Raw genomic sequence first — 15,731 nt, 5'->3', positions numbered from 1 at the left:
CGCGCACACGCACAAACCTGTCTGTGTTCTGTTAAATTAAAGAAGGGCAGAAGAGAAACAGTCCTTCCCCTTTAAGTATTTTTTTGTTGTTGCTGTGTTGATTTTTTTTGCACTGTTATTGTTACTGCGGCTTATTTTAAATAATCTTGCTCATGATACCTCATTTTCTACTGCGGTTGAGCTCTTATTTTCTGCTAAATATCAGATTTGAAAAAAGTTAAACGACAAGAGCTTGGGACTATCAACATTTTTGTCAAAATTATTCTATTGACAATGTTCTCTACCTATGTAGTATATCATAAGTACTCCAATTCATGTTGTTAAGTAGAGAACACCATTCAAATCAATGAGGGCTCGGAACATTAAAGCCAATTACCTCAGAATCATCTTTTAACAGATAGAACCTTTGTCAAGCCCTCTACTCTCTCTCTTGCCACGAAGCTGTCTAAACTTTGGGTCTGCACTACCCCTCTACATCAGGGAGCCAGAATTGAACAGGTACAGGTGCAAAGGGTTTACATCATCACATAAAGCAGTCATCATATCACTGTTGCCATGGCTACAGCTTTCTAGCAGCTCCAGAAGAGGTGGAGGAATGACTGACAGCTGTGACAGCTGTGTAATCCCGCCGGCCCCTCTCTGGGAAGAAACGCAATCTTCATTAAAGCCCAGCCGCTCATCCTAGCCGTCCACCGTAGACCCACCAACCAGAGAGATGAAGACAGGGAGAGATGGGAATGGAGTGGGAGGACTGAGTTTGGATTCGTAGAGCCAGCGCTTGATTAGGATTATTATGACATGTAGAACCGGGGGGAGGTTTCAAGGCACAGGCGGAGGCATGGTGAAAGACGCAAGATTTGTAGTTCAAATAAACAACAAACAGTCCAGTATTGTTTGGTATCTCAATTAGCCAACCAGCTGAGAGGCAGAGGTGATGAATGGAATGGAATTGCAATGGTGATGCTCACTGGATAAATATGACACGTACAGATGGCTTAATAGCCAGTACATTAGTGGATAGAGCCATGGATAGAAACAGGCCTCACTCTTGTAATCAGTCATGTTTGGTCCATGTCTCCGTGGCAAATGTCGTCACAGAGGCCAGCACCAACTCATGTCATCCCTCATTATCTTGGTCTCTCCTGACACGCACGAATATCATCCTACTGTGTTTATCCTGGGTATTAGTCATAGTCGATGTTATTTACAAATTAGTCATTGTCCAAGTTATTATTGATGGTAATAGCCACTTGTATCATTGTAGAAGGGACAAAACAATCAATCAATCAGATGTCCAAAATAATTTACAATAGACAAGTGAGACAAACTGCTCATATGACAGAAGAGGGTATGGTGAGAAAACCCTGTGGCACATTCAAGAGTATTTCCTAAAATATTCTAGAGAGGTCAAATGTGGCATGATGAATTACTGTGCCCTGTGATGCCTGGCTGCCGGTTGGCTTCATGAATTCTCATAGAGACCTGTGTAGTGACAACACGAAGGATGAATCAACAAGAAATACCTTCTAGTCAAGGTTTTCCAGTGTGCCAATAGCAAATTGTTGTGGTTTCACTGGTTTGTGTGCATAATGCGTCATTTCTGAGTCCAGCAGGTTTTGATTATCCAAACCGCCAAAAGATGACCAAGTTTAATTTGCAGATTTTCTGATAGCCCAGTGAGTGTTTTGATTGGAGGACTGAGAGAAGCAAACAATTACGTTGCTGCTTAAACTGTGTAACCACAACGTTATTCTTTCTGTAATATGAAAAATAAGAGCAAAGAAATACACCAAAAATAATTGAAAATGATTATCTGATGTGTAATTGCAGTTCATATTAATCCCACGGATAGTTCCCTTTCAACACACTGGAGTCATTGGTTTAAATGTGGGTCGAGCCCTAAGCCTCTTTTCACGACACTCTCTTATCATTCTCACAACTTTAAGTGTAACACATTTAAAGAAATCCATAAATATCTAGTTGTACCAAGTTACTGTAACAATGTTCTGGAAATATCCGTGAAAAACAGAGGGAGAAAATAAAGGGAGAGAATAGAGGAAGAGAACAGAAAACAGCAGATCCCTCACCCTGAATCTGTCACATGTTTGTAGTGAGCTATAACTGGAGGTGTGATCTACAGGAATACTCTTCCTGCATTCCTGCAACCCAAGCATGCGCTATTACCAAAGGGTTTAGAGGCGCAAAAGCCAGTGAATGCATCTCTCTATAGGTGTGAATGTGGAGTTGCTCGTGCACGTGTGTGCATGCGTGTGTACGTGCATGTACAGGATGGTAGAGCATGTCTGTGAGCGAATGCCAGAGACCTGGTGTGAAGTGCCATGCGTGAGCCCTGGCCCCACGCCCAAACACCCACGTGAGCCAGGAAAGAGGGAATGTGGAAACAGAGAGAATGGATGGATGGATTAATAGAGGAAAAGGAGAGGAAGAGGTGGGGGAGGAGGAGGTGGGGGAGGAGGAGGTGGGGAGGCAAGGCTGCCAGCTCCCGAACACATTGACAGATAAATGAATGGATGGACGAATGGATGGATAGATGGATAGAGGGATTACGGAGGAGAACAACATAAAGAAAGAGCAACGAATCAGCCATGCGGAATAGACACTGTAGATTTATAGATGAACGGATACCAGAGAATTAGAGTGAACGAGTGGAGAAGCCAGAGGAGGCATCTACAGTAGCTAGCAAGGAAGCCAGAACAGCCCTGTGTGTTGACCAGGCCCCATGCGCCCTGCCCTGCCATGGCTTTCCTCTGCCTGGGGCCATCGGCTGCCCTCGCTCTAATCCAGTGGATTTTCATAAGTGATTAGACCATGCGTGTGTGAAATTGACATTAAAGATGGTAGTACTGTGGGGAAGGACCCTACAAGCCTCAGATCTCAGACACCAACAGCTCTTCCTGTACAAACACCATCTTAAAAGGGCTAGATGGCCAGGGATTCATGTCCCAGTATCACCAAGACAAGGTTAAAGAATGGCTAAACACAGGCCCAACCGGGTTAAACCGTATATTACAGAGTGTTTTCAAGCATCAGGGATCTGCTAGCTATAGTCCGGTTAGAGCTACAGTAGCACTTGAGAACTGACAATTGTTGTCAGCTAACCACTTGATGGACCGTTCAGCATCCTACCTCAACACTTATAACCAATATGCAAAGCAACACTTCAGTACTAGATACTGTACAATTATTATATAAAACATGTGTAATACATGCCTGTGGTTGTCACTGTTAACCATATCATCATCAGATTCCATTCTCAGATATTGGCCCGTCAGGCAGAAGCAGAGATTGTCCTTCATTCTCATGCACGGTCTGACCCAGGAGGCTTGAGCGTTTGATTCCACTACCATAGATTAAATCAATCTGTATTTACACATGATTACACGGAGCAGTATATTAATTCACCCTGGGATCACTGAGATAATGAAAGCAAAATGTGTCTGGTGCAATGTGGTCGGCCTTCATTACTCTGTATATTCATTGCATGCTACAGCCCAGCAGAGAATAGATTTCAATTGCATTTCCATCACGCCATTGGTAATAATATACAAATAAGATAAGTAAAACCCATACTCATACAAATGTATAAAAACGCAATCAAATGCGGTACATCGTTGGGCCTATGATGCGGTATGATGCAGTCAATGAACTCGCCACAGAACTAAAACTAGATTCCCAAAACATTCCAATACAATGAGCACACAAGTCGTGCTCGTCCTGAAGTAATACAACTGAGCAGGACTGAGGGATGGGTGGGTGGAGTGATGAATGGAAGGACGGATGGATGACTGGATGGACGGATTTCTCCACTTCTCCACGGTATGCCTTGATTACCATCAGCAGAGCAGAGGTGTGTGGACTCGAGACTCGTCTCACTAAAGTAAATGTCACTGCTCGCTCTCAGAGAGCCCATTCTCCTCTCAACCCACTGAAGCCGCCTTATTGCTTCCCACAGGAGATGGCAGTCGGTGTTGAATGCCACTCCCAGAGTCTAAATAGCATGTTTCCCAAACACATATCCACTGACTGAACGAGAAGAGGTCCCCATGTTTCTGCTTTGGCCCAGTATGGATGAAGTAGTTGTCAGTCAAGGCACTGGGAGGACACGACCCTATGTCCCCGCACAATGTGTCCCCCTCGTCACCTGTCTCCGGTCCTCGTCTTTCAGGGGGCACTTGAGGAGATTAATAGGAAAGTGTAGGTCGGTCTATTCAATCATACACTCATCCCTTTAAAGCGATAGAGCTTAAACAGCAGTCAAGGGATAGACTTTCATCAGAATTCTATAATATCCCACAACTTATCCCCTAATATTACCATTGATCTACTTACTTTCACCATACAAACACTAGTACATACAAGTACTAAATACCATTAAATACACGCTAAATACATTTATGACCTAGCTGCCGTCTAAATATCATATGTTGTGAGCTGTTGGAATATTGCAGAATATGGTGTAAATGTGCAAATCCTCTTAAATCGCTATAAATAAAGTTTTGGGGATAAAGTGTAATCTGTAATCCGGCCTGCATCGCTATATCAGTAATGATCCGTTTTCAGTGTAAACCCTGCGATTTAGATTAAAGGTAGACTCGGCGATATGACGTAGATGCAGAAAGCACATAACATAGTGGGTCTATTTCCGCAACAACTAAGAGTGCCGAAGCGCGAGGCTCAACTTGTTTTGGGTCGGTGGCCACTGAAGTGAACCCGTGCACATGCACTGTGTGTGACCATGTGAGAGCGAAGTCTTGCATCGTGCACATCTCAATCTCCGTGGTGCTGCTCATGGCAACGTCATTTCGCTGAGTCTTTAAACAAACTCTTGTGCTTCCTGGCCTGCATACTGCTGCGTCTACGTGGGACTGGGCAACTTTAGGATGAATGGGCCGTTTTCACAAAGTACCGTTTTTTTTTGGTGACAAGGATACAGCTTAATCTGCTTATGCAACATATGCATGAAAAAGAACAGTTTCACCCTCCACTACAACCCCAATGTGGGTCAAAAGAAGAGATGTTGATAACATGAGATGTCAGTGCAGTTCTCTATGAATCTCCATCATCAAACACTTTTCTGTGTGATGATATATCTGTAGAGTTCAAAGGTGCTGTTACAGATGTTACAACAGGGGCAAAACTTGAAACCAACCCCAAACCGTTCATCTTGATACGAAACGCAAATCTTCTTTGAAATGTTTTACCCTCCCTTTCCAAGGCAGAAATCTGCTGACGCTGCGTGTAAGTTGTATTGCTGTTGTTGCCGCTCTCCAGAAATATGAATACACCGTGGGCTGCAGTGCTGCTGAGTGCTCAGTTTCCAATCTGGATGTGAGACCAGTCACACGCTACTGCTTCAGTTATCGCCCATTAGAGCCAAACCGGAAAATGGAATATACAAGGAAACACTTGCATGCCATGATCTCCAACTCCCGAAGGAAATCACCTTCATTTATTCATGGGCTAAATATGCAGCCTGTTGCCATGGGTCTTAAAGAGTGGCCAGCCAATTATAATTCAGAAGCTGGTATGCCCTCAGGTACTATGGTAATGAGGGTCAACATGGGTCATATTACAATGCACTCAATAAAATGAAGCTGGGCTCCATAAGTTTACATTCAATTGGGATGCTGCCAGAGATATCCCCCATGGCCATATCTTCAGACAGCATCTCTTACTGAGGCAGCTAGACGTGGGCTTGTGTCCTGCCAAAGGCACTTGTCGATCTATAACACTGTACATTCAAGTGATAGCACAAGGCTATTAAAAACCAGGCCTTAATGTTTTTTCAGTACTGCTGTTTTTTTTCCCTGGTAGTTTATTGATTGATTGATTGATTTCTTAATTGATTTGGCCAGATAGTCCACTCTCTTGGAGTCCAAGGTTTGAGTCAGATCCTGAATAGAGAGGAAGGAAGAACACCAGTCACTCTATGGATCTTGGCCCGGGTTTGAATTACCCTGGTCTAGTGGGAGTCTGGAAGAGTGGGACATGCTGTGCTTGTTTTACCATTTTAAAGGAAGCGGCAGCGTAGCCTAGTGGTTAGAGCGTTGGACTAGTAACCGGAAGGTTGTGAGTTCAAACCCCCGATCTGACAAGGTACAAATCTGTCGTTCTGCCCCTGAACAGGCAGTTAACCCACTGTTCCCAGGCCGTCATTGAAAATAAGAATATGTTCTTAACTGACTTGCCTGGTTAAATAAAGGTAAAAAAAAAAATATATATATATATATAAAAAAAATGTCCTTAGGTTATGGTATTGAGTGTCTGACCTTTTCCCTCATATGCTCTGGCTCTGGAGTGTACAACACTACATTACCAAAAGTATGTGGACAACTGCTCATCGAACACCTCATTCCAAAATCATGGGCATTAATATGGAGTTGGTCCCCCCTTTGCTGCTAAACAGCCTCCACTCTTCTGGGAAGGCTTTTCACTACATGTTGGAACATTGCTGCGGGGACTTGCTTCCAGTCAGCAACAAGAGCATAAGTGAGGTCGGGCACTGGTGTTAGGGGATTAGACCTGGCTCGCAGTTGCTGTTCCAATTCATCCCAAAGGTGTTCGATGGGGTTGGGCTCAGGGCTCTGTACAGACCAGTCAATTTCTTCCACACTGATCTCAACAAAACTTTTCTGTATGGACCTCGCTTTGTGCATGGGTGCCTTCCCCAAACTGTTGCTACAAAGTTGGAAGCACAGAATCGTCTAGAATGTCATTGTACTGTTGATTTCTCTTCCCTGGAACTAATGGGCCTAGCCCGAACCCTGAAAAACAGCCTCAGACCATTAGTCATCCTCCACCTAACTTTGCAGTTGGCACTATGCATTTGAGCATGTAGCGTTCTCCTGGCATCCGCCAAACCCAGATTCGTATTTCGGACTGCCAGATGGTGAAGTGTGATTCATCACTCCAGAGAACACGTTCCACTGCTCCGGAGTCCAATGGCGCTGAGCTTTACACCACTCCAGCCGATGCTTGGCATTCCGCATGGTGATCTTAGGCTTGTGTGCGGCTGCTCGGCCTGGAAACCCATTTCATGAAGCTCCCGATGAACAGTTCTTGTGCTGACGTTGCTTCCAGAGACAGTTTTAATCTTGGTAGTGAGTGTTGCAAACGAGGACAGACAATTTTTCGCTCTATGCGCTTCAGCACTCGGCGATCCCGTTCTGTGAGCTTGTGTGGCCTACCACTTCGCGGCTGAGCCGTTGTTGCTCCTAGATGTTTTCACTTCACAATAACAGCACTTACAGTTGACCGAGGCAGAGATTAGACTAACTGTCTTGTTGGAAAGGTGGTATCCTATGATGATGATGCCACGTTGAAAGTTACTGAGCTCTTCAGTAAGGCCATTCTACTGCCAATGTTTGTCTATGGAGATTGCATGGCGGTGTGCTTGATTTTATATATCTGCCAGCAATGGGTGTGCCTGAAATAGCCAAATCCACTGATTTGAATGTGTGTCCACATACTTTGTATATATAGTGTATGTTGTCATAGCAGGTGGTTGGGACTGGACACTAACAGCTAGGTCGGGTGACATAACTCACTGCTGGAGCCATCGTTAGGTGGAACTGTATTCTGTAACAATGGCCTGTCAGTGCTCTTCACACTGGCCCATCTCATTGAGCGATGACATCAGTCCAGCATCATGGTCACACATACAGTAGCTACAGTGTGTCCACAACACTAGAGGTGTAGCAGTGGGCTACTTGGTTCAATTGTATTTTGAGTTGCAAGGGGTCATCTACATTTCCTTCCTAGAAACACCCATATTGGCACAAGTGGTTGGGAGGCGGGCCAACGGTGTGTCGTCTGTAGGCCTGGTGCGAGATGTACATTCTAGCTGATCACCGCAATCAAACATCCTATTTTGTTAGGTGGATAAAACCAGGAATTTGTTAGACAGTAAATGACATAATTCCTGTAATAAACGTGTCTGCCCTGCAGCTGGGCCTGCCTGTTTCGCTGGGGCAGGCTGCTGTAATGAGCGAGCTTCTCACAATCTCTCTCCCCCGTGCTTGTATGACATTTCAAAACGCAATTGCGGGGGAAAAAACAAATACTTTGAAAGCAATTTGTTTTCCGTATTAAAGAGAGGGTCTCCGCTTTTTATTTCTCAACGATCATTACTGAGCTCAAAGCACACTGTTTTACAATCAAGATATCTGTCACGTTCTGACCTTTATTTCCTGTGTTTTTGTATTTAGTTAGTATGGTCAGGGCGTGAGTTGGGTGGGCAGTCTATGTTTGTTTTTCTATGTTTTGGGTATTTCTATGTTTCGGCCTGGTATGGTTCTCAATCAGAGGCAGGTGTCATTAGTTGTCTCTGATTGAGAATCATACTTAGGTAGCCTGGGTTTCACTGTGTGTTTGTGGGTGATTGTTCCTGTATCTGTCTTTGCACCAGATAGGACTGGTTTGAGTGTTCACATTTCTTGTTTTTGTTAGTTTGTTCATGTGAAGTGATTTATTAAAGCATGAATCAAAACAACCACGCTGCGCTTTGGTCCGCCTCTCGTTCAGATGAAGAAAACCATTACAATATCTGACATGGGTTTGACCTGGTCAGTCTATGTCATTTAAAGAGCAGGTGTTCCTAATGTTTTCTACACTCAGTGTAGCTAATGTGTTTTGAGTTTCCACTTCTTCAGGTGGTGAATTAGCACCAATTTAATTTGGCCTATACTGTCGAAGTCGGAAGTTTACATACACTTAGGTTGGAGTTATTAAAACTTGTTTTTCAACCACTCCATACATTTTTTGTTAACAAACTATTGTTTTGGCAAGTCAGTTAGGACATCTACTTTGTGCATGACACAAGTAATTTTTCCAACAATTGTTTACAGACAGATTATTTCACTTATAATTAACTGTATCACAATTCCAGTGTGTCAGAAGTTTACATACACTAAATTGACTGTGCCTTTAAATAGCTTACATAATTCCAGAAAATGATGTCATGGCTTAGAAGATTCTGATAGGCTAATTGACATAATTTGAGTCAATTGGAGGTGTATCTGTGGATGTATTTCAAGGCCTACCTTCAAACTCAGTGCTTGACATCATGGGAAAATCAAAAGAAATCAGCCAAGAACTCAGGAAAAAAATTGTAGCCCTCCACAAGTTTGGTTCATCCTTGGGAGCAATTTCAAAACGCCTTAAGGTACCATGTTCATCTGTACAAACAAAGGTACACAAGTATAAACACCATGGCACCACACAGCCGTCATACCGCTCAGGAAGGAGACACATTCAGTCTCCTAGAGATGAACATACTTTCGTGCGAAAAGTGTAAATCAATCCCAGAACTACAGCAAATTACCTTGTCAAGATGCTGGAGGAAACAGGTACGAAATTATCTATATCCACAGTAAAATGAGTCCTATAAAGTCAAAAAAGTCAAGGTACTGGAGTGGCCATCACAAAGCCCTGACCTCAATCCATTAGAAAATTTGTGGGCAGAACTGAAAAAGTGTGTGCGAGCAAGGCCTACAAACCTGACTTGGTTTGACTCGGTTACACCAGCTCTGTCAGGAGGAATGGGCCAAAATTCACCCAACTTATTGTGGGAAGCTTGTGGAAGGCTACCCAAAACGTTTGAACCAAGTTAAACAATGTAAAGGCAATGTTACCAAATACTAATTGAGTGTATATAAACTTCTGACCCACTGGGAATGTGATGAAAGAAATAAAAGCTGAAATAAATCATTCTCTCTTCTGTTATTCTGACATTTCACATTCTTAAAATAAAGTGGTGAGCCTAACTGACCTAAAACATGGGATTTTTACTAGGATTAAATGTCAGGAATTGTGAAAAACGGAGTTTAAATGTATTTGGCTGAGGTGTATGTAAACTTCCGACTTCAACTGTATATAATATTAGTGCACATACAGATGAAGGCAAATTCATCTCTATTGAACAAGTCCAATTTTGACAGTAAAATATAACAAACATAGCCTAATTGTCAACTCAAAATTCATGTCAATCACTGGATTAGGTTGCATATCCAAATACATTGAATTTCTACTTGGACATGTTAGATGTAACAACGTATTTATTGAATACCATCTCAGTAGTCTATTATACTTGTTAAAAGGTTCCGCCCCTTTAAAAAATAAAATTGCTTAAAATGTCATACCCAGATCTAACTGCCTGTAGTTCAGGCCCTGAAGCAAGGATATGCATATTCATGGTACCATTTGAAAGGAAACACTTTGACATTTGTGGAAATGTGAAAGGAGTGTACGAATATATAACACAATAGGTAAAAGATAATACAAAGAAAAAAACAACCGTTATTTTGTATATTTTTTGTACCATCATCTTTGAAATGCAACAGAAAGGACATAATGCATTATTCCAGCCCAGGTGCAATTTAGATTTTGGCCACTAGATGACAGCAGTGTATGTGCAAAGTTTTAGACTGATTCAATGAACCATTGTATTTCTGTTGTATCACGACTGCCCAAATGTGCCTAATTTGTTTATTAATAACTTTCCATTTTCAAAATTGTGCACTCCCCTTTAACAATAGCATGGTATTATTTCACTGTAATAGCTACTGTAAATTGGACAGTGCAGTTAGAGTAACAAGAATTTAAGCTTTCCGCCAATATCAGATATGTCTATGTTCTGGGAAATGTTCTTGTTACTTACAACCTCATGCTAATCGCATTAGCCTACGTTAGCTCAATCATCCCATGGAAGGGACACCGATCCCGAAGAAGTTTAAAGCATTGCGAATGTCTCTATAATGACTTTAGAATATGATGACTCAAATGTACTCTATGGTTTGACGCAGCAGATTTGTTCTTTAGTGGTAACCATTTCAGCGATAACCATGCACGTTTCAGGTGGCTAACAGGTCTAGGTGAGGAAAAAATGGTGTAAACCATGAGCAGGCCAGAGAGAGAGAGCCAGTCTGGTAAAAGGGGATTGGGATGATCAGAAGTCAGAGACGATGCCTACGTAATCTGAATAGTGGATCATCTGTTTCCCAATGGCAGATTAGGACCTGGAGAAGCGCAAAGGGGAATGTTGGAGATGCATCAGGCTCTCCTGCTGGGTTGTGCTGTAACACAGAGAATGGTTCTGAACCACACAGATGAACATCTCTATTGTTATTGTCACTGTCCATGTTTTTTTTCAACCATTATTTAACTAGGTAAGTCAATTAAGAACAAATTCTTATTTTACAATGACGGCCTACCCTGGCCAAACCCTTCACTAACCCAGACTACGCTGGGATAATTCTGCGCCGCCCTATGGGACTCCCAATTACGGCTGGTTGTGATACAGCCCAGGATCAAACCAGGGTCTGTAGTGATGCCTCTAGCACTGAGATGCTGTGCCTTAGACCACTGAGCCACTCAGGAGCCCGTTGTAATGTATTCATGCTTCCCTACAACACAGCAGGACATTTGCCAACTGCATTTCTACGTCATTACAAGTTGCTTGATGGTATTCAAATTATATTGGTGAATATTTGATAAGATGTCACATATGAAGATACCTCTTCAATTGGAAGAGTCACACCAAACACTGTTGGTTTGATGGTGTCATACCAGTATAAGTCAGGACAGTTGGAGTATCCCCATTTAAATCCCATGGTGTCCGAGTGAGAGTTCAAGGAGTGGGGTAGTGTAGTTCCAAAGCCTCATTTGTTGTGTACTCTAGGTTGATCTCTGGCCTGGAACTGGACACACAGTCACACTGTACACACACGGATAATTGCCTTGGCCTCCGATGGGCACGCATGCTGGTGCAATCCTGACAGCTCCGCCCTACAGACTACAGAAGTACTGCCACTCCACTAACGGAAACTAATGAAGTGCAGAAGCGCACACAGCACCAAACTGCAAGAGGAATTCCACCCACAGTGTGACTGTGTGTGTGTGTGTGACTGTGTGTGTGTGTGTGTGTGTGTGTGTGTGTGTGTGTGTGTGTGTGTGTGTGTGTGTGTGTGTGTGTGTGTGTGTGTGTGTGTGTGTGTGTGTGTGTGTGTGTGTGTGTGTGTGTGTGTGTGTGTGTGTGTGTGTGTGTGTGTGTGTGTGTGTGTGTGTGTGTGATTGTGTGTGTGTGTGTGTGTGTGTGTGTGTGTGTGTGTGTGTGTGTGTGTGTGTGTGTGTGTGTGTGTGTGTGTGTGTGTGTGTGTGTGACTGTCTGTGTGTGATTGTGTGTGTGTGTGTGTGTGTGTGACTGTCTGTGTGTGATTGTGTGTGTGTGTGTGTGTGTGTGTCTGTCTGTGTGTGATTGTGTGTGTGTGTGTGTGTGTGTGTGTGTGTGTGTCTGTCTGTGTGTGATTGTGTGTGTGTGTGTGTGTGTGTGTGCGTGCGTGCGTGCGTGCGTGCGTGCGTGCGTGCGTGCGTGCGTGCGTGCGCGCGCGCGGTGGTGTAGACTGTGTGTGAGAGAGAGGACAGATTTGTAAAACCGATCAGCAAAATCAAGTGATTGTGTGTGTGTGTGTGTGTGTGTGACTGTCTGTGTGTGATTGTGTGTGTGTGTGTGTGTGTGTGTGTGTGTGTGTGTGTGTGTGTGTGTGTGTGTGTGTGTGTGTGTGTGTGTGTGTGTGTGTGTGTGTGTGTGTGTGTGTGTGTGTGTGTGTGTGTGTGTGTGTGTGTGTAAGTGAGAGATATGGGATAGAAATAACTGTGTGATAGAGAGCCTTAAACCCTCCAAGGATCTCTTCAAGGCTTGTAACACTACTATACACCACCATATCATCCTCTTACTCTTTCACAATCTCCTCATTATCGTCCACATCATCATCATCATCATCATCACTGACTTCATCAACCTTATTCTCAACAGATTTCTCCTCCTTCACCTCATCATCATTGTCGTCATCATCCTCATCTTCTTCAAGAACATCATTATCAAGACTGGCAGCCAGTGCCTGTTTTCGCTTTTGTCATTTAAATAGAACCCTCCGGAGGAAAATATCCCTGAATTCACTGCACCTCAAAACATAGATCATATTTTCATGAAGCCAATAAAAGCAACGTGAGCCAATTCCCTATAGTTTGAAGACAGAGCTGTATTTCAGCAACTCATCACTATGCAAACATCACAGCAGCATTTGTCACCAGAATATTCCCTCCTCCACTGACTGCTCTCTCTGAAATGTGCACAAACATAATCATATTTTATGAAAAGAGCTGAAATTCACAAAAAGTTGTATGCAAATACAATGATACCACATTTCAGTCATTTAGCAAACACTCTTTTTCAGAGCAACATACAGGAAGTAGTGAGTGTATACATTTTTCATACTTCATCGTACTGGTCCCCTCGTGGGAACTTAACCCACAACCCTGGCCTTGCAAGCTCCATGCTCCAACAACTGAGCCACACAGGACACATTTTGATAAAAGTGCTTGAAAGCACATAAATAAATTGCTCTACTGTAGGTCTCCAAGCTCTGTGGCATCGCCAAACCAAAGAAGAAAAGAAAAAAAAAAATGTTTAATTCTAAAATTCTAAAACAAATAAAAACTTCTATCCTAAAATCAATAGTCTTCCTTTAGTTGGAAAGAACAGAAAGCCTCCTCACAGTGGGTTACACATCACAGTGAAGACCTAATGTGATGTGGCTATAGGCAGTATGAGGTATGTGTGTTTGTGTTTATATATTGTGTTTGTGCAGGTGTGTGTGTGTGTAGCGTGGGAGAGAGGGGTGCAGTGGCGTGGGAGAGTGGTGTAATCGTAATGATCTACAGTGGGAAAGATCTAGCCCCTGATGCTCCATTTCTTAGGGTAGGGCTGCTCCCTGGAACGTCTTTCTTGAGCAAATCCCTAGTCCTTTAATCTCCTTACCCAGCTACATCCTCTTTAAAGATGCATAAAGCGCGAGACACAACGACATTCCATCGATTCAGGACTGGCGCTGGGCTGAGCTGTTCAGTGGGTTGGGAAGGGGAGGGTTATTTTGCCCTCATCTAGTCCTATGAGGGGGAGGGAGGTGGTGGGGGCGGTGGTGGGGGAGTTGAGCAAGCGAAGGGTTAACTATCACCTCGAGGGCCAAGGAGATTTTCCCATATATTTTTAAAAGCACTCGTAAGTGCGTCAAGTCTCCCTGGGCATGATTATTCCTGGCTCAGATCTTCTAATTATGTTAGAGGAGCCGTACATTACTAATGCATTGCACTTGTTCATATCAGAGGTGATCAGAAAACACTCTGCAACCACCCATCCCATTTCATCTCATGTTTGCAATCAACCCCCACATTTTTCTGTCTACTACTGTGCTCCGACACATGTACAATCATCCAGATATGGTGCAACCACACATCTCAACTACCAATTCATCTAAGTTACAGAAATGTAAGTAATCCAGTCAGAATGGATCACGCCAGCTTTAGGTGGCAAATTCAATGCACTTACTAATAGACTTCGGGTGGATTTCTCTGTTAGCGTTCTCTGCCTCGTTCTCCCATGATAGCTTGCTATTCAAGTCTTCTAGACTTCAGTTACCATGTGCAAACTATCAGCTTGTGAGACTAGTGCAACGGACAGGGGAAATGAGGTAATGCAAGGGGGTTTTAAGGACCTTGAGACCTGCTCTAATTTTCAAATGGTTCACAGAGAGGAAATGAGAACAGAAAATATCGTGCCCAAGCTGAGTGTCTTGTCCACAAGCTTTTTCAACACTGAATACATAGTCACCATTGACTATTGAAAACATGCTCCTTGAAACACAATATTCTGCTTAGACTTCAATACTGCAGATGTTCTATTCTGATTGCCATTCAAGTCAAACAGTACAAAACAACAACCAATCTGTCTCTAAGTCTCTCATAGTACAATATGAGCCCGGTACCTGTTTCCCAGAAGTACACAGACTTGGTGTCCTCTACCATCTGTGTGTTAGCCCTCCAAGTACCACAGAGCAGTAGTACTGTCACCCAGAGGAATATGCTGCCCCCTGTCCTTATACTGGGGGTCCCTCCTGCACCCCTCCACCTCCACCCTAGCCCCATGGTCCTCTCCAGGGTCAACGTAAGTCCACACTGTCAAAAGGTCACCGCAGGGGAAGATAGCCCAAGACGTGCACAGGTCTGACAGGCCAAAAAAAGAGAATAGTGTGTGATTTGTCCCACTAGAGTAAGGGACTGGTGCTTCCTCTCCTGAAGGGCAGATCAAGAGATTACTCCTCTTGTCCTCTATCTCCCTCCTCTTCTCTTCTCTTCTCCACTCTTTACAGGGTATTCCCAGGGGAAGGTTGTCAGTGAGAGAGGGTAGAGGTCCAGAGGAATGATAGAGTCTTGCTCCTCCATGCTCTCTGGTGCTGCCGTTTCTGCCTCTGTCCTCTGGCTGTGGAGCTGTGACAGTGGCTGTGCGTCTGCAGTGGTACCTCCTCCCTTCCTCCCTCCTTTCCCCTCTCTCACACGCTCTCTCTCTCTCTCTCTCTCTCTCTCTCTCTCTCTCTCTCTCTCTCTCTCTCTCTCTCTCTCTCTCTCTCTCTCTCTCTCTCTCTCTCTCGTTCTCTTTCACTCACTCTCTCTCTTTCTGTCTCTCCATGCTCCAGCTCCCTCTCATTTTTACACACACAGTCCCTCTCTTGCCGCGGGTACAGGGATGGAAGCGTCTTCTGTTCCACTCCTCACTAGCAGCGCTGAGAGGACAGCTGGAGACCAACGTTCAAAATGAGCAGAGGAGCTATTGCAAGCACAGCTTCCAGGTTCAGAGACAGTGCAGCGCAGGGCGGGAA

General features: G+C 43.8%; 1 protein-coding gene across 1 annotated transcript in view; it reads right to left on the bottom strand.

Moving 5' to 3' along the window:
* LOC118367596 (thrombospondin type-1 domain-containing protein 7A-like) overlaps window positions 1-15,451 on the bottom strand; it is a 97,021-nt gene extending 81,570 nt beyond the window's left edge. Inside the window, exon 1 of the mRNA XM_052494227.1 lies at window positions 14,841-15,451. Coding sequence (XP_052350187.1) covers window positions 14,841-15,000 — 160 coding nt within the window. The 5' untranslated portion in view covers window positions 15,001-15,451. The remainder of the gene's footprint in view (window positions 1-14,840) is intronic.
* Window positions 15,452-15,731: the final 280 nt, after the last annotated feature.

The sequence above is a fragment of the Oncorhynchus keta genome, chromosome 34 (assembly GCF_023373465.1).
Source record: "Oncorhynchus keta strain PuntledgeMale-10-30-2019 chromosome 34, Oket_V2, whole genome shotgun sequence".
In the NCBI taxonomy this organism is placed as follows: domain Eukaryota; kingdom Metazoa; phylum Chordata; class Actinopteri; order Salmoniformes; family Salmonidae; genus Oncorhynchus; species Oncorhynchus keta.
The sequence above is the reverse complement of the archived record's forward strand: the minus strand, read 5'-3'. Positions and strand labels throughout refer to the sequence as shown.